Source organism: Entelurus aequoreus, linkage group LG26 (assembly GCF_033978785.1).
Source record: "Entelurus aequoreus isolate RoL-2023_Sb linkage group LG26, RoL_Eaeq_v1.1, whole genome shotgun sequence".
Lineage (NCBI taxonomy): Eukaryota > Metazoa > Chordata > Actinopteri > Syngnathiformes > Syngnathidae > Entelurus > Entelurus aequoreus.
The window spans coordinates 27,998,229-28,018,389 of record NC_084756.1 but is presented as its reverse complement, the minus strand read 5'-3'; the positions used below and the strand labels follow the sequence as shown (position 1 = coordinate 28,018,389).

General features: G+C 36.5%; 1 protein-coding gene across 1 annotated transcript in view; it reads left to right on the top strand.

Moving 5' to 3' along the window:
• eya2 (EYA transcriptional coactivator and phosphatase 2) overlaps positions 1 to 20,161 on the top strand; it is a 181,105-nt gene that overhangs the window by 131,281 nt on the left and 29,663 nt on the right. The window contains exons 8-9 of the mRNA XM_062037495.1: positions 8,895 to 8,945; positions 13,047 to 13,142. Coding sequence (XP_061893479.1) covers positions 8,895 to 8,945; positions 13,047 to 13,142 — 147 coding nt within the window. The remainder of the gene's footprint in view (positions 1 to 8,894; positions 8,946 to 13,046; positions 13,143 to 20,161) is intronic.

Here is a 20,161-nt window from a genome sequence, read left to right as displayed (position 1 = left end):
ATGTCTGCTTTTTGGTGCAATATCTACATAGGTGTATAGAGGCCCATTTCCAGCAACTATCACTCCAGTGTTCTAATGGTACAATGTGTTTGCTCATTGGCTCAGAAGGCTAATTGATGATTAGAAAACCCTTGTGCAATCATGTTCACACACATCTGAAAACACTTTAGCTCGTTACAGAAGCTACAAAACGGACCTTCCTTTGAGCAGATTGAGTTTCCTGGAGCATCACATTTGTGGGGTCAATTCAACGCTCAAAATGGCCAGAAAAAGAGAACTTTCATCTGAAACTCGACAGTCTAATTCTTGTTCTTAGAAATGAAGGCTATTCCACAAAATTGTTTGGGTGACCCCAAACTTTGAACGGTCTATATAGTGACCGCAACGTCACTGGTATGTATATCTAGTATTCATGTTGTAAATACAAATCTTTATATATCTAGAAAGAGTGGTCTCGGAGGTCTCAAGAAGGTAACAAATACAAGAGTGTGTGTGTGTGTGTGTGCACGTCACTGTAGGAGGGCACACCATAGCCCTGCGTGTGATGTGTGTAAGGTGCGTACGGTCCGGCAGCTTGAAGGGTGGGGCTGTACTGAGTCTGTCCGTACGCCGCCATGACGCCTTCCCCCTGCAGATGAGCCTGAGGAAGAACCAAATAGACAGGATGGATGCACAAATACTGTAAGGTTAGTGGTGCAATATGGAAGTGAGTGTCAGGGCCGACCCGTGGCATAGGCCGTATAGGCAAATGCTAAGGGCACCGTCCATCAGGGGGCGCCACGCCAGTGCCACAAATGTTGGAGAAAAAAAAAAAAGAAAAAGAAAAGTTGGTACTATTATTTCTAAATAAAAAAAATAATCCCACGCTAATTAAAATGCAAAGTAAGGCCTATTTAATAGAAATATTATTTAATACAACATTACCCCCCCCCCCCCCCCCCCCCCCCCGCACGGTGCGCCCCCTCCCTTCCGTATCATGACTCTTTTTGGACGTCACCACATCAAAAAATCAACACAAGATGTCCAAACGGCCAAAACTGTCAGGTGCCCAGGAAGAAAAAATAGAAAGAAGAGGAGGAGAAACGAGAAAAAGACAGAGGTAGCAGGTATGTAACATTAGCCTACATGAAATTATTTGTCTGTTACAGAATGTGATAGTAACCTGGCTTTAGCATTAAGCTAATGTTACATGATTCGGCAATTGCTAATCAATAAATAGCTAGTTCTGTTTTAACGTCGGGTTAATATTGTGGAGGGGCTAAATTGTTATGGAAAATAATAATGTGACGTTAGGTAAACTCCCACCTTACATTCCTCAGGGACATTTGTATTAGATCTTTAAAGCAGGTGTTTTTTGTTTACATTGTTATTGCCTTTTGGTTAGCTAATCTTTGCCCTGCAGGTAATAGTCACTTTTCCCCCCCTTTATATATTAGGTATAGTTGTAAGCCTAGTTGTTAAAGTGCACATCATTAATGTTAATTAAGCAATATCACATGAGAGGGAATGCTGTTTTTTAATTTGAGCACTGCTGTGATTCGGTTAAAGATAATCATAACATATAATATGTTAATTTGCTTTCTTTAAGTAAAAAAAAAGGTCAAAGACAAAGCTATTCAGTTTCTTGTGAGTATATACACTTCACTGCCGATGTGGGGGGCGCCACCTAAAATCTTGCCTAGGGCGCCAGATTGGTTAGGGCCAGGCCTGGTGAGTGTAGATTTCAAAATAAAGTTGATGCAAATCTCACCAGCGGAGGCTTCGGGAAGTTTGAAATCGACGAAACAAAAGCGCTGCAAACACAATGCGTTTGCATTAAAGCGTGGAAACAGATGGTTAAACACATTATTTAGTGTTAAATGTCAACTTTACTCGGAAGAGCGAGGAGACATTTGTGGTAACATCCTCGCTGTACGGCAATAGCAACATGTGCTTTATCCAATTAGCCAGTCGGCAAAATAGATAAATTCAAGTTAAAGTACCAATGATTGTCACACACACACACTAGGTGTGGCGAAATTATTCTCTGCATTCTGACCCATCACCCTTGATCACCCCCTGGAGGTGAGGGGAGCAGTGAGCAGCAGCGGGGGCCACGCCCGGGAATAATTTTTGGTGATTTAACCTCCAATTCCAACCCTTGATGCTGAGTGCCAAGCAGGGAGGTAATGGCTCCCATTTTTTATAGTCTTTGGTATGACTCGGCCGGGGTTTGAACTCACGGCCGGACACTCTAACCCAGGAGTCACCAACCTTTTTGAAAGCAAGAGCTACTTCTTGGGTAGTGATTAATGCGAAGGGCTACCAGTTTGATACACACTTAAATAAATTGCCAGAAATAGCCAATTTGCTCAATTTACCTTTAACTCTATGTTATTATTAATAATTAATGATATTTACACTTAATTGGAACGGTTTAAAAGAGGAGAAAACACGAAAAAAATGACAATTACATTTTGAAACATAGTTTATCTTCAATTTAAAACTTTTTAAAATTCAAAATTCAAACCGAAAAAAAAAAGAGAAAAACTTAAAAAAAGAATTTATGGAACATCATTAGTAATTTTTCCTGATTAAGATTAATTTAGAATTTTGATGACATGTTTTTAAATAGGTTAAAATCCAATCTACACTTTGTTAGAATATATAACAAATTGGACCAAGCTATATTTCTAACAAAGACAAATCATTATTTCTTCTAGATTTTCCAGAACAAAAATTTTAAAAGAAATTCAAAAGACTTTGAAATAAGATTTAAATTTGATTCTACAGATTTTCTAGATTTGCCGGAATAATTTTTTTGAATTTTAATCATAATAAGTTTGAAGAAATATTTCACAAATATTCTTCGTCGAAAAAACAGGAGCTAAAATGAAGAATTAAATTAAAATGTATTTATTATCCTTTACAATAAAAAATTTTTTTTTACTTGAACATTGATTTAAATTGTCAGGAAAGAAGAGGAAGGAATTTAAAAGGTAAAAAGGTATATGTGTTTAAAAATCCTAAAATCATTTTTAAGGTTGTATTTTTCTCTAAAATTGTCTTTCTGAAAGTTATAAGGAGCAAAGTAAAAAAATTAATGAATTTATTCAAACAAGTGAAGACCAAGTCTTTAAAATATTTTCTTGGATTTTCAAATTCTATTTGAGTTTTGTCTCTCTTAGAATTACAAATGTCGGGCAAAGCGAGACCAGCTTGCTAGTAAATAAATAAAATTAAAATAATAGAGGCAGCTCACTGGTAAGTGCTGCTATTTGAGCTATTTTTAGAACAGGCCAGCGGGCTACTCATCTGGTCCTTACGGGCTACCTGGTGCCCGCGGGCACCGCGTTGGTGACCCCTGCTCTAACCACTAGGCCACTGAGAATGATAATAATAGCAACATTTGACCAAACACTTAAGTAAATTATGATTTAAATACAATATATTCTATATATTTTTGGCCTAAATAAAGTGTTGTTTAAGCACAAAAATGGCTAAATAAACTGGAAATATGAATAATATGTCCACTAAACGAGACCAAACTAATCGGAGTGCACTGTTCAGTATCGTGGCCACTGATTGGCAGCATTACTATATTGTTTTTAAACCGGTGTGAAGGTGACTTTGTGGGTGTATTTTATTTTGACAGGGCTCTCATAATGCTGAAAAGAAGGTCTTTTTTTTGTTGTTGTCATATTCCAATTATTATTTGTAAGTTCCACTTTCCAATTAGGTTCTACAACCAATTACCAGTTAGAGCGATCAACGAGGGGTTACTGTGCCTGCTTGTTTTATGATATGGACGGAGTAGAAAAATTAAATAAATAAATATAATATTAATAACAACAGAATAAATTAAATGATTCAGGCTGGAGCAGGAAAAGTTTATTTTTTTCAATTTTAAGTGTCATTGAATGTATTTTAATCTTATTGGGAAGACAAATATGAAAATTAAGTTGCGATTTTATTCTGAAGGGAATTTTTCATGCGGCGCAATGTCGTCTATTCAAACTCTTAAAAAGGGCTCATTTTATGATTTTTTTTTTTCTACATTCAAAACACTTTTCTGCGGTCTACATAACATGGAACGGTGGTTCTTTGGTCAAAATGTTGCATAGATTATGTTGTAGATTTTAGCCCTTCCATACGGAGTCTACTGACAGATAGAAGTTCGACCTATACGCTACTTTGTGTGACAAATGGCGACAGCGTAAGTATGCATGTGCATGTACGAGCCAGTCTGCCCCACAACAAGAGGATGGAGAAAAAGAAGGAAGAAATGTATTGACTTATTGATGGCGGACTCGCGCAAAGCTCCCGAGGTAAACCTTTACCATGTGTGGTCAATCCGCTGACGTCACATGTTGGAACATATCACAACTTGTGCAAACTCCAAATGGCTTGTTTGGAGGAAGTATGAAGGAAGGCAAGATCAGTGTTTCCCACACATTCATTTATTTGTGGCGGCCCGCCACGAAAGAATTACATCCGCCACAAATTTAAAAAAAAAAAATTTTTTTTTTTTTTTTGTCCTGTCCAGCTTCTCAGGCAAATCATATAGTTGATGTAGATGCCCATATAGGCTGTTCAGATTTACTTCACAAAAGAGAAGTGTAGGCTACTTCTCTTGTTGCCTTATTTGTATTTGACCACTACTGTTTTCTGTTTATTTGTTACTGACTGTGGCAGGACACCTCTGCCCCTGTTTCACTTTATGTTGCTGGTAAATAATATGCTTGTAGTAGTAGGCTAAAGTTAAATTATTTAGTATGCACTAATTAAAGGGGCAGAGCTTTAAAAGACATTTTAGCTTTTATATTTTATAAGATATATTTTTTGTAAGAACCACAATTAATAAATATATTTCAGTGAATAACTTATTGTTCAAATCTGTACATAAATATGTACATAAAGTGTTGTAATTATATTGTAAAATGGATGGACGGATGGACGTTTAAAACAAAACTGTTATTATTAATTAGTAAGTATACATTTTTTGAGCCTTTTTAGAGAAAATCATATCATTGTAGGACATTATGCAAATTACTCGATGATGTCACGGTGACCACGCCCATAGCCACGCCCCCGCCGCCACAGGTATCTTGGCAGTTTATGGGAAACACTGAAGATTGTTTTATAAATATCTCCGCCATCCTTCCATGCTTTGATTTCACATTTTCGGGACTAATGCAGATTCCGAATACACAAAAACAGGTACCGATGGGTAAGACAAGTTGGTTTGGCATAACAGCCCCCCCTTTAAAAGCTGCTGTTCCAAAAGAAGAGCAATAAAGTTGAACAGTCTCCTGCCATTTAGATATTGAATGTGCCCTTCATGTCTCTTGTTTGCCTAAAACGATTGTTTGTTATTCTAGATCAGCCGATTAAGTGGAATGCACACATTATCAATCAATCCATGTTTATTTATATAGCCCTAAATCACAAGTGTCTCAAAGGGCTGCACAAGCCACAACGGCATCCGCGGTTCAGCGCCCACAACAAGGGCAAGGAAAAACTCACAACCCCTGCGGGACGTCGATGAGAATGACTGAGAAACCTTGGAGAGGACCGCAATTAAATAGCCATTAGTTGTCTATTTAATTGTCATATTCGGAGGTGTTCAAAGTTGCCGTGTAATATTGCTAATACTAATCGCTAAATTGCATAAATAATTTTTAGTGTAAATCAGCGTTGGGTTAGCACCAATTATTTTGACTCGGGGGGCCAAATTTTGAGAAAAAAAAGTGTCTGGGGGCTGATATATCTGATTTTTAGGAACACTAGTACAAAACCTCACAATAATGTCTGATTGAATTGGAGATGTCCGATAATGGCTTTTTTGCCAATATCCGATATTCCGATATTGTCCAAGTCTTAATTACCGATCCCGATATCAACCGATACCGATATATACAGTGGTGGAATTAACACATTATTATGCCTCATTTTGTTGTGATGCCCCGCTGGATGCATTAAACAATGTAACAAGGTTTTCCAAAATAAGGGGGGTAGGGGGTAGCTGGGAGTGTATATTGTAGCGTCCCGGAAGTGTTAGTGCTGCAGGGGGTTCTGGGTATTTGTTCTGTTGTGTTTATGTTGTGTTACGGTGCGGATGTTCTCCCGAAATGTGTTTGTCATTCTTGTTTGGTGTGGGTTCACAGTGTGGCGCATATTTGTAACAGTGTTAAAGTTGTTTATACGCCACCCTCGGTGTTTGAGTTTGAGTTTATTTCGAACATGCAAGCATACAGCATGATACATCACAATTTCCAGTTTCTCTTTTCAACATGTTCGAAAAGGAGTAGGAAGAAGCCGAGCTTATTTAATCCTACCCCCTTTTCTTTACATAACAGTTGCAAAACTTTTTGCTCACTTCCTGTTCACAATTTTTTCACAATAAACTCCATAAGTAATCACAATAAAAATAAATAAATGAATAATAGTAAGAATTTAATAATAATAAAATTATTGTGACCTGTATGGCTGTTGACCAAGTATGCAGTGCATACTTCTCCCTGCGTCCGTGTACCACTCCGTACAGCTGCGTTTTAAAAAGTCATACATTTTACTTTTTGAAACCGATACCGATAATTTCCGATATTACATTTTAAAGTGTTTATCGGCCAATAATATTGGCAGTCCGATATTATCGGACATCTCTAGATTGAATGCTATAAACGTTATGACAGACCGCCTGAAAAAACGGAATGAAATTAAAACATTTTTTTAACGGAATGAGACACCCAGAATGTACATGAAAATAAAGAATGTGGGATTTACAATATTAACTATGAAGGATAAAACACTGAATATTGACAACATATGAACGTCACAACCCCTCTCGATCGACATATTTTACAATCACGCGAAACGCAACAAAAATGCTAAAAAACACGGCGAAATAGGAACGCGAAGGGTGAAAAATACCCCACCTCCAATCTGATACATCTGATATATCACTAAGCTTTAGAACTTTGTTGTAAAAATCTCCTTCCGCGTCTGTCCCTGACACCCGCATTTCAGGCTCTGTGGAAACGCTCCCCACCCACACTGCTTGGTGCCTCGTCTGAGCTGCTGTGACTTAGATTACCATAGTAACTAATTAGATTACCATAGTACAGGGGTCACCAACGCGGTGCCCGCGGGCACCAGGTAGCCCGTAAGGACCAGATGAGTCGCCCGCTGGCCTGTTCTAAAAATAGCTCAAATAGCAGCACTTACCAGTGAGCTGCCTCTATTTTTTTATTTTATTTATTTACTAGCAAGCTGGTCTCGCTTTCCCCGACATTTTTAATTCTAAGAGAGACAAAACTCAAATAGAATTTGAAAATCCAAGAAAATATTTTAAAGACTTGGTCTTCACATGTTTAAATAAATTCATTAATTTTTTTACTTTGCTTCTTATAACTTTCAAAAAGACAATTTTAGAGAAAAAAGACAACCTTAAAAATGATTTTAGGATTTTTAAACACATATACCTTTTTACCTTTTAAATTCCTTCCTCTTCTTTCCTGACAATTTAAATCAATGTTCAAGTAAATTAATTTTTTTTATTGTAAAGAATTATCAATAAATTTTAATTTAATTCTTCATTTTAGCTTCTGTTTTTTCGACGAAGAATATTTGTGAAATATTTCTTCAAACTTATTATGATTAAAATTCAAAAAAATTATTCTGGCAAATCTAGAAAATTTTTAGAATCAAATTTAAATCTTATTTCACAGTCTTTTGAGTTTCTTTTAAAATTTTTGTTCTGGAAAATCTAGAAGAAATAATGATTTGTCTTTATTAGAAATATAGCTTGGTCCAATTTGTTATATATTCTAACAAAGTGCAGATTGGATTTTAACCTATTTAAAACATGTCATCAAAATTCTAAAATGATTCTTAATCAAGAAAAATTACTAATGATGTTCCATGAATTATTTTTAAAAAATTTTCAAAAAGATTCCAATTAGCTAGTTTTTCTCTTCTTTTTTTTCGGTTGAATTTTGAATTTTAAAGAGTCGAAATTGAAGATAAACTATGTTTCAAAATTTGATTGTCATTTTTTTCGTGTTTTCTCCTCTTTTAAACCGTTCAATTAAGTGTAAATATCATTAATTATTAATAATAACATAGAGTTAAAGGTAAATTGAGCAAATTGGCTATTTCTGGCAATTTATTTAAGTGTGTATCAAACTGGTAGCCCTTCGCATTAATCAGTACCCAAGAAGTAGCTCTTGCTTTCAAAAAGGTTGGTGACCCCTGCTCTACACATTGCTAATGTGGTAAATGACTCTTCTAGCTGCAAATGTCTGGTTTTTGGTGCAATATCTACATAGGTGTATAGAGGCCCATTTCCAGCAACTATCACTCCAGTGTTCTAATGGTACAATGTGTTTGCTCATTGGCTCAGAAGGCTAATTGATGATTAGAAAACCCTTGTGCAATCATGTTCACACATCTGAAAACAGTTTAGCTCGTTACCGAAGCTACAAAACGGGCCTTCCTTTGAGCAGATTGAGTTTCTGGAGCATCACATTTGCGGGGTCAATTAAACGCTCAAAATGGCCAGAAAAAGAGAACTTTCATCTGAAACTCGACAGTCTATTCTTGTTCTTAGAAATGAAGGCTATTCCACAAAATTGTTTGGGTGACCCCAAACTTTTGAACGGTAGTGTATATCCGCTTTATTTCCACATATGAAAGAGGCCCGGGTCGGATATGAAAATTTGGAAATTAAAAAAATCCGATTGAAATCTAAATTGACCTGCAGTGTGAACAATGCCTTTTCTGGGAAGTCTGTGAGCATGTGGACTTGTACTACAAGCTGAGAGTGTGTGATGTAATGAAAGTTGCTCTCACCTTTCTCGAAATAGATGTGGTATCCACGTTCTCTTCCAGACACGGTGCTGTCGTGTCCTCAGCTGTCCTACAGAGACCAAACAACCAACAGGACACACACCATCAGGGCTCAGGTATGCACCAGTGACAAATGGTCATAAGCCTCGGGCACAGGGCCTGTTCTAGGCAGGCATACATGAGGGGGCAGACAGAAAGGTGAAGGGGGGATTATGTGCACACGCTCCTCCATCATGCCCGAGCACTCTTTTTCTGTGCCTTCTTCATTGCATTAGTCCAACTCCAACCTGGAGATATTGATTTCACTTTGTCAGGCCTCTACCTTCACACCTGTACAAGATGGGTGTCCCACCTGAAGACTTAAGTTCCTGCACTGCAAAAACTGAGATCTAAGTACGATTAAATATCTCAAATAAGGGTGATATTTGCTTATTTTCTGTCTGATAAGATAATTCTTCTCACTAAGCAGATTATATGTTAGAGTGTTTTACTTGTTTTAAGTGTCCTAAATGATCTTAGTAAGATATTACAGCATGTTGCTGAGATTTGATGACCTATATTGAGTAAAACATGCTTGAAACTAGAATATCAACTGTTGCAAAGCTGTGTCATCAACACTCACAAGTAGAAAACTGCTTTTTTTAAAGTAATAATTTCTTATTTCAAGCATGAAAAAAAATGATTTTGACACAATTTTGTCTCATAATTAAAACAGATGACAGCCAAATGGACTTTGCTGTTTTATTTTCAATGAAACAATAGAAAATAGGTACTCATATAGTAGTACAGTTGGCACAGTACAGTAAACTGACAGTTAATATTTAAACATTTGACATTTCTAACTATTTTGAACAGAAATAGTTCATGCACATTCAGATTAATTCCTCAAAATTACAATTAAAAAAATGTTGGCCGGGGGCCGGGCTGTATATATGTGCACTAATTGACTGAAAGAGCACGCACTTGGTGTGATGATGTCATGTTATCCATGGAAAAATGCATTTTTAGACCATATGATTTGCCTGAGTGGCTAGGAGACCCCGAGAGTAACAAGCGCTTGCCTTGTTGCCTTTCCATTAAGAACAATAAATCTGTTTTTAGTATAAGTTTGCTGGTTTCAAGAAATGTAATGCCGAGCGCATATCATTATGTCAAGATAATGGCACTAGCGTTTACTTCATTTAAGAATATTTTTCAACATATTGAGCAAAAAGGTCTCTTTTTTGTTTTCTACTAAGAGAAGTGCACTTGTTATTAGTGAGAATATACTTATTTTAAGGTATTTTTGGGTTCATTGAGGTTAGCTAATTTTACTTGTTTTGGAAAGTCTTGACAAGCCGAATTTTCTTGTTCTATTGGCAGATAATTTTGCTTAGTTCAAATAAAATACCCCTCATTTTTGTATTTATTTTTCTCGTTTTTGAACACTGACTTTTTCAGTGTACAAATTTGACTTGTTTTGGAAAGTCTTGACAAGCCGAATTTTCTTGTTCTATTGGCAGATAATTTTGCTTAGTTCAAATAAAATACCCCTCATTTTTGTATTTTTTTTCTCGTTTTTGAACACTGACTTTTTTCAGTGTACAAATTTGACTTGTTTTGGAAAGTCTTGACAAGCCGAATTTTCTTGTTCTATTGGCAGATAATTTTGCTTAGTTCAAATAAAATACCCCTCATTTTTGTATTTTTTTTTCTCGTTTTTGAACACTGACTTTTTTCAGTGTACAAATTTGACTTGTTTTGGAAAGTCTTCACAAGCCGAATTTTCTTGTTCTATTGGCAGATAATTTTGCTTAGTTCAATAAAATACCCCTCATTTTTGTATTTTTTTCTCTCGTTTTTGAACACTGACTTTTTGCGGTGCATTTCATCTCGTTTTCATTCGTCGACACTGATTTACAGAGTGCTGAGGGGAGGTGTGTGTCTGCGTGTGCGCGGACTTGCGGAGCCTGGCAGCCGAGGGAGAGATGAGAGAAGATACTCGTTTATCGTGTCCCTTTTTCAACGGATTTCTCCGTTATTGCCGATCATTTTGTCAACTTGTTATACATTAGTTTTGTGATTACCGTATTTCCCGGACCGTAGGGCGCACCGGATTATAAGGCGCACTGCCGATGAATCTTCTAGTTTCGATCTTTTTTCATATATTAGGCACACCGGATTATAGGGCGCATTAAAGGACATTCAGACTTTACTTCAATCAATAACGGAGCAGCATCGGGAAATGTGTCCCTTGAAAAACCGCCCGACCGGAACTCTAATATTCACTCTTGGATGAATAATGTAAACTCACAACACCGGTATGTTTTAGCGCTTTCATGGCGAGTTTACTAACAGATATAAGTAAGAACTTTACACTACTTTATATTAGAAATGGCAACAGCGGAGTGTATTTATTTATTTATTGATTTTTTTGTCTTAAAAAATACAATCATGTGTGCTTACGGACTGTATCCCTTGCAGACTGTATTGATATATATTGATATATAATGTAGGAACCAGAATATTAATAACAGAAAGAAACAACCCTTTTGTGCGAATGAGTGTGAACAGGCCTGGCCCTAACCAATCTGGCGCCCTAGGCAAGATTTTAGGTGGCGCCCCCCGCCCCACATCGGCAGTGAAGTGTATATACTCACAAGAAACCGAATAGCTTTGTCTTTGACCTTTTTTTACTTAAAGAAAGCAAATTAACATATTATATGAGAATGTTATGTTATGATTATCTTTAACCGAATCACAGCAGTGCTCAAATTAAAAAACAGCATTCCCTCTCATGTGATATTGCTTAATTAACATTAATGATGTGCACTTTAACAACTAGGCTTACAACTATACCCAATAAATAAAGGGGTGGGAAAGTGACTATTACCAGCAGGGAAAACATTAGCTAACCAGAAGGCAATAACAATGTAAACAAAAAACACCTGCTTAAAAGATCTAATACAAAATGTCCCTGAGGAATGTAAGGTGGGAGTACTGTAATTACCTAACGTTACATTATTATTTTCCATAACAATTTAGCCCCCTCCACAATATTAACCCGACGTTAAAACAGAGCTAGCTATTTATTGATTAGGAATTGCCGAATCATGTAACATTAGCTTAATGCTAAAAAGCCAGGTTACTATCACATTCTGTGACAGACAAATAATTTCATGTAGGCTAACGTTACCTACCTGCTACCTCTGTCTTTTTCTCGTTTCTCCTCTTCTTTTCTCTTTTTTCTTCCATGGGCACCTGACAGTTTTGGCCGTTTTGACATCTTGTGTTGATTTTTTGGTGGTGACGTTCAAAAAGAGTCATGATACGGGAAGTGAGGAGGCGCACCGTGCGGGGGAAAGGGGGGCCGTAATGTTGTAACAAATAATATTTCTATTAAATAGGCTTTACTTCGCATTTTAATTAACGTGGGATTATTTTTTGTATTTAGAAATAATAGTACCAACTTTTTTTTTTTTTTTTCTCCAACATTTGTGGCACTGGCGTGGCGCCCCCTGATGGACGGCGCCCTTAGCATTTGCCTATACGGCCTATGTCACGGGCCGGCCCTGAGTGTGAATGAGTTTAAATGGGGGAGGGAGGTTTTTTGGGTTAGTGCACTAATTGTAAGTGTATATTGTGTTTTTTATGTTGATTTAATAAATTACTTTTTTTTTTTTTTTAAATAAAAAAATAAAAAAATATATTTTTTTATTTTTTTTATTTTTTTCCTTTTTTTAAATGTCTTGTGCGGACCGGTACCAAACGATCCACGGACCGGTACCAGGCGCGGGCCTGGTGGTTGGGGACCACTGCCTTAGAGCGTAGGGCGAGACTGTGACCAAGTGTGCAGCTCCATGCGTTCTCCTCATGAGCTATATTGAACTCTGTCTCTGCATGGTTCCTTGCTTCTTGTCTGATTAATAGATGTCATCGGTGTTTGAACCTGACAACCATGTACCAAATAAAATAGCTTTGAGGTGAGTAAGCTCAACCAAACGTATTCCTTACATTAGGCGCGTCGGGTTATAAGGCCTCACTGTTGAGTTTTGAGGGGGAAAAAAGGATTTTAAGTGCGCCTTATAGTCCGGAAAATACAGTATATTAATATGTACTTTCTCAACTTCGAACATTTTGTTTTGAAGTGGCACGCCAGACATTCGTCCTGCCCCCTACGTAGAGCTGGCCTCGCTGGGGCACAGTGAGGTAAATAGTTGTTCTTACATTACTTCCAGGTACCAGAAGGTTGTCAGAACGAGGAGTTTTTCTCAGCTTACTGCGAGGATTGTTTTCCCATGAAGCAAACTGACTACTCCGGACGCGGCGTGCAGGTAAAAACATGATTTAATCTTCAACTCAAAGTACTACAAAAACAGAAAACAACCCGCTTAACGCACGCGAAAGCTCAGGCAAAAAACGTAGGAAACTAAAAGACATGAAAAAAACTCACTAAACTGTGGCTTGAATAAACAAAACTTACATGGCATGGCATGAAAGCGTGAAAAGAGCAATCGCAAGAATATCAGCATGAAAAGAGCAATGTCGCCACACCGACTAACTGGGAAAACAGGCTTAAATAATAGTCTCTGATTAGAGCAGGTGCGGGATCCGAAACACATGAGGCAGGTGAAACTAATGAGTCGTCATGGAAACCAAACTAGGGAGCGCAAAAACAGGAACTATGGAGTCTTAAACCAGGGGTCGGCAACCCGCATGCGGCTCTTTAGCGCCGCCCTAGTGGCTCTCTGAAACTTTTTTAAAAATGTATGAAAAATGGAAAAAGATGAGGGGAAAAAAAATATTTTTTGTTTTAATATGGTTTCTGTAGGAGGACAAACGTGACACAAACCTCCCTAATTGTTATAAATCACACTGTTTGTATTAAACATGCGAGTATTTGGCAAGCGGCGTTTTGTCCTACTAATTTTGGCGGTCCTTGAACTCACCGTAGTTGTTACATGTATAACTTTCTCCGACTTTCTGGGACGTGTTTTATGCCACTTCTTTTTCTGTCTCATTTTGTCCACCACACTTTTAACGTCGTGCGTGAATGCACAGAGGTGAGTTTTGTTGATGTTATTGACTTGTGTGGAGTGCTAATCAGACATATTTGGTCACTGCATGACTGCAAGCTAATCGATGCTAACATGCTATTTAGGCTAGCTATATGTACATATTGCATCATTATGCCTCATTTGTAGCTATATTTGAGCTCATTTAGTTTCCTTTAAGTCATCTCAATTCTATGTATATCTCATGACACACTATCTGTATGTAATATGGCTTTTAATTTGTTGCGGCTCCAGACAAATCTGTTTTTGTATTTTTGCTCCAATATGGCTCTTTCAACATTTTGGGTTGCCGACCCCTGGCTTAAACAAACAGAAAATAACAAAAAAAAAACATGATCCAGACCAAAGATCATCATCATTCTTACAAAGGTAAGACAAGTTGGTTTTGCATAATATTGTGAAACAAAACCCTAGATAATATGTCTGCTAATGGGTGCCATTTTGCGGTCCTTATACACACACCATAGTCTGACTACGGTAGCCGTCATGGGCCGACAATCCATCAAGCGGTGCAGGCTTCAAAGTCGTACTAAAACATGTTGACAGATTTTTGAGTGCCGTGTGTAATGTTCTTTATTTTCTATGGACAATTTTAAGTGTTGGTGTTGTTGACTTGAGTCATATTGCAGTCTACACATATCTCGTATGTGTGACTGCCATCTACTGGTCACACTTATCATTACAACATTTACCAAATAAAATACCTGCGAGGTGGGAAAGCTCAACCAAAGGTATTCCTTACATTAGGCGCACCGGGTTATAAGGCGCACTGTCGAGTTTTGAGAAGAAAAAAAATATTTTAAGTGCGCCTTATAGTCCGGAAAATACGGTACAAGTATTCGTGTTTGTTGTGTGTTTTATGCTTGCACCAGTGGTGTCCAAAGTGCGGCCCGGGGGCCATTTGCGGCCCGCGGCTAATTGTTTAGCGGCCCGCCACACATTCTGGAAATGCTATTGCAAAAATAAAAAAAAAACATTTAAAAAAGTGGAATGAGGTGAAATCTAACAGGAAAAAGTTGCAATGTTGACACAAAAGCTGCCATGCAGGCTTTTTTTTTTTCTTTTGTCAATCTTTCTTTTTTATTTTTTTGCCATTGCTCCAAAAAAAAAATAAAAAATCAATGTTATAATGAATTATTGACCTATTCAAGGCTCCAATTATTTCAAATATTTCACTTTAAAATGTTTTATGTGGGAAATATTGCATATATTGTGTGGTCGCCATAAAAAAACATCAACATTTTATTTGACAGAAGAGCATAAAACAAACAAAATAATAGTTCAAACGTAAAGTCGACAGATATATCTGAAGTTGAGCTCGTAACTTAAGTGTTGAAAGTAAAAAAAAAACTAATAAAAATGTATCACTTTCTGAGTGGGGCACCTTTTGGATCCGAAATATATTTAATGGGATTTTATTTATCTTTTCACTGTGATGACTCAAAAATAATAATGAATTAAAATCAATGGTGTCCTGCATTATTGATATTTTTAAGGCCCTAATTACTTCACATCAAACTTTGCTTTCTGAATGTTTTGGGCAGTGGGGGAAATACTGCATATTTCAGTTTTATTATAAAAAACTAAGTTGTCTTTGACAGAAAAGGCATACAATATTTTTGTTTAGCGGCCCGCCACACATTCTGGAAATGCTATTGCAAAAATTAAAAAAACATTTAAAAAAGTGGAATGAGGTGAAATCTAACAGGAAAAAGTTGCGATGTTGACACAAAAGCTGCCATGCAGGCTTTTTTTTTTCTTTTGTCAAATCTTTCTTTTTTATTTTTTTGCCATTGCTCCAAAAAAAATAAAATATCAATGTTATAATGAATTATTGACCTATTCAAGGCTCCAATTATTTCAAATATTTCACTTTAAAATGTTTTATGTGGGAAATATTGTATATATTGTGTGTGGTCGCCATAAAAAAACATCAACATTTTATTTGACAAAAGAGCATAAAACAAACTAAATAATAGTTCAAACGTAAAATGGACAGATATATCTGAAGTTGAGCTCGTAACTTAAGTGTTGAAAGTAAAAAAAAAACTAATAAAAATGTATCACTTTCTGAGTGGGGCACCTTTTGGATCCGAAATATATTTAATGGGATTTTATTTATCTTTTCACTGTGATGACTCAAAAATAATAATGAATTAAAATCAATGGTGTCCTGCATTATTGATATTTTTAAGGCCCTAATTACTTCACATCAAACTTTGCTTTCTGAATGTTTTGGGCAGTGGGGGAAATACTGCATATTTCAGTTTTATTATAAAAAACTAAGTTGTCTTTGACAGAAAAGGCATACAATATTTTTGTTTTTTTAAACTTTATATCAACCTGAAGTTGATATACTGTACGGATTTACTGTAAGTGTTATACAAATAAAAAAATAATAATTTGACTTGTTTTTAACATTTTAATGACTTAGACCCTTTATGGTCCCCGGGAGCCCTAGAGGTAAAAAACAAACAAAATCCATATATTTTGTTATGGTTTGAAGATGAAAAATATCAAAATGGGCCCCGCATGCTTTAATTTTTCCGTGTGCGGCCCTCAGTGGAAAAAGTTTGGACACCCCTGGCTTACACATTATAATGAAAATGTGACGGATGATTTGTTGAATGAGAGGTTTGGACAATAACAATGTTTCTTCAAACATTTTGTGGGTGTAGGTTAGAAACGTCTGCGGGTTTTCATCAGAAAGAAATAAAAAACATTTATTGATTAATTTGAACATTTTTGTATTATCATTTTGGGGACATTGAATTTGAAATATATTTAAACCTTAACAGGATTTAGCAGTTATTAAGTGTTTAAAGGATGTTAAATGTTTTGGATTAAAAAAGAGAGTAAGATTTTCTCCATAAATATTAGTGCTAAACAAAAATATCAAACATGTTTTTGATCAGAATAAGTCACTGATGTTACATTCTGGTTTATGTCTGGAGCCCAGGATCACGAGACGGCTGTCATGGCGAGGTTGCAGCTTACTGCGCGGTTCGTTCTCCCGGGATGCAAACGGACGACTCAGAACAACTTGCAGGTAGGAACATGATTTAATCTTGATAAATCATCCAATTTACAAAACAAAGGCAAGCGTGCCTATCGCACGCGGAAGCTAAGGCAAAAAACTTAGCGCAGGAAACATGGAACTATGGACATGGAACCTCACGAAACTGTGGCATGAAATAAACAAGACTTACGTATACAAGGCACGAAGCGAACAATGACGCCAGGGCCGACTGACTGGCAAAGGCAGGCTTAAATAATGCCTCTGATTAGAGACAGGTGAGCGTCCCGAACACCAGAGGCAGGTAAACAATAAGCAGCCATGGCAACCAAACCAAACTCAGGTGTCACAAACAGGAACTAGAGGAGTGGCAAGTGCATGAACAAAGCCCTTTTTATTATTGAAAACACAGGTAACAAAAAAAAAAGTGCAGCTAGGAAGTGCACAAAGAGCAAAACATGTGTGAAGCGCAACGCAAAATGATCCAGCCCAGGGTATATAAAAACATCCTGATTGGCAACCAAGGAGGGAGCCAGCGGTCAGAGAAGTGGTAGAGGAAAACAGGAAGTGAAAAACAAAAATAAAACAGGAAGTGAAAAACAAAAAATTCAAAAATAATAATCCACACTCTTTATGGCAAGAATAAAGGATGTGTTGCATCAAACTATAGATAGTAAGTACTAGATAGAAGTGAAAGTGCACCACAAGGTGTACCGAGTCCATCTCATTAATGATTATTATTGTCAATCGATCATCTGGTACTACTAAGCTGTATTGCAATATTTACAGCACAAGTTCGAAATGGATCTTTTTTCATCTTCTCCAGGATTACTATCAAGGTAATAAGTCACTTAGGTCTAATTTAATTATACTGCATTGCAAAAAGTCAGTGTTCAAAAACAAGAAATTTTTTTTACAAAAATGAGGGGTATTTTATTTGAACTAAGCAAAATTATCTGCCAATAGAACAAGAACATTTGGCTTGTCAAGACTTTCCAAAACAAGTCAAATTAGCTAACCTCAATGAACCCCAAAATACCTTAAATTAAGTATATTCTCACTAATAACAAGTGCACTTTTCTTGGTAGAAAAAAAAAAGAAGCTCAATATGTTGAAAAATATTCTTAAATGAAGTAAATGCTAGTGCCATTATCTTGACATAATGATATGCGCTCGGCATTACATTTCTTGAAACCAGCAACTTATACTAAAAATGAATTTATTGTTCTTAATGGAAAGTCAACAAGGCAAGCACTTGTTACTCTCGGGGTCTCCTAGCCGCTCAGGCAAATCCTATTGTCTAAAAAGGCATTTTTCCATGGATAACATGACATCATCGCGCCAAGTGCGTGCTCTTTCAGTCAATTAGTGCGCATATATACAGCCCGGCCCCCGGCCAACATTTTTTTAATTGTAATTTTGAAGAATTTATCTGAATGTGCATGAACTATTTCTGTTCAAAATTGTTGGAAATGTCAAATGTTTAAATATTAACTGTCAGTTTACTGTACTGTGCCAACTGTACTACTATATGAGTTAGGGATGTCCGATAATGGCTTTTTGCCGATATTCCGATATTGTCCAACTCTTTAATTACCGATACCGATATCAACCGATACCGATATCAACCGATATATGCAGTCGTGGAATTAACACGTTATTATGCCTAATTTGGACAACCAGGTATGGTGAAGATAAGGTACTTTTTAAAAAAAAAAAATAAAATAAGATAACTAAATTAAAAACATTTTCTTGAATAAAAAAGAAAGTAAAACAATATAAAAACAGTTACATAGAAACTAGTAATGAATGAAAATGTGTAAAATTAACTGTTAAAGGTTAGTACTATCAGTGGACCAGCAGCACGCACAATCATGTGTGCTTACGGACTGTATCCCTTGCAGACTGTATTGATATATAATGTAGGAAGCAGAATATTGATAACAGAAAGAAATGGGGGGAGGGAGGTTTTTTGGGTTGGTGCACTAATTGTAAGTGTATCTTGTGTTTTTTATGTTGATTTAATAAAAAAAAACCCAAAAAAAACCAGATACAGATAATAAAAAAAACGATACCGATAATTTCCGATATTACATTTTAATGCATTTATCGGCCGATACCGATATTATCGGACATCCCTAATATGAGTACCTATTTTCTATTGTTTCATTGAAAATAAAACAGCAAAGTCCATTTGGCTGTCATCTGTTTTAATTATGAGACACAATTGTGTCAAAATCATGATTTTTTTTTTGTTCATGCTTGAAATAAGAAGTTATTACTTAAAAAAAGTAGTTTCATTCTTGTGAGTGTTGATGACACAGCTTTGCAACAGTTGATATTTTAGTTCCAAGCATGTTTTACTCAATACAGCTCATCAAATCTCAGCAACAAGCTGTAATATCTTACTGACATCATTTAGGAGCAAAACCCTTAAAACAAGTAAAACACTCTAACATAAAATCTGCTTAGTGAGAAGAATGATCTTATGATTTAGGGCTATATAAATAAACATTGATTGATTGATTGATTGATTATCAGACAGAAAATAAGCAAATATCACCCTTCTTTGAGATATTTCATCTTACTTAGATTTCACTTTTTGCAGTGTGCTTCATGCATGAAGTGAGCAAAAATCCACTATCCATTATTTTCACAGTAATGTCTGATGATATTAAACACAACAACAAACGTCCTGGATGAGGGTGCAGGGCGCATGGGGCCTAAGGCCTTAGGAACCACAGGACATCAGAGGGAGATGAGTGGAAGCTCAGCAGTGATGTGACTGTGGGGGGGGGGGGGGGGGGGGGGGGGGGGACGGGACTCTGAAACTAAAACAAACCCTGCAGTGAGACCGCAAGGGGGGGCAGGGTGAAGGTGGTTCAAAGGGGTCACAAGGCCAGCTTCACCTGAGTCTCATTGACTTGACAGATTATGTCACAGGATCCCTTTTAACTAGGGATGTCCGATAATGGCTTTTTGCCGATATTCCGATATTGTCCAACTCTTTAATTACAGATACCGATATCAACCGATACCGATACTGATGCATACAGTTGTGGAATTAACACATTATTATGTCTAATTTGGACAACCAGGTATGGTGAAGATAAGGTCCTTTTTTTAAAAAATTAATAAAATAAAATAAGATAAATAAATTAAAAACATTTTCTTGAATAAAAAAGAAAGTAAAACAATATAAAATCAGTTACATAGAAACTAGTAATGAATGAAAAGGAGTAAAATTAACTGTTAAAGGTTA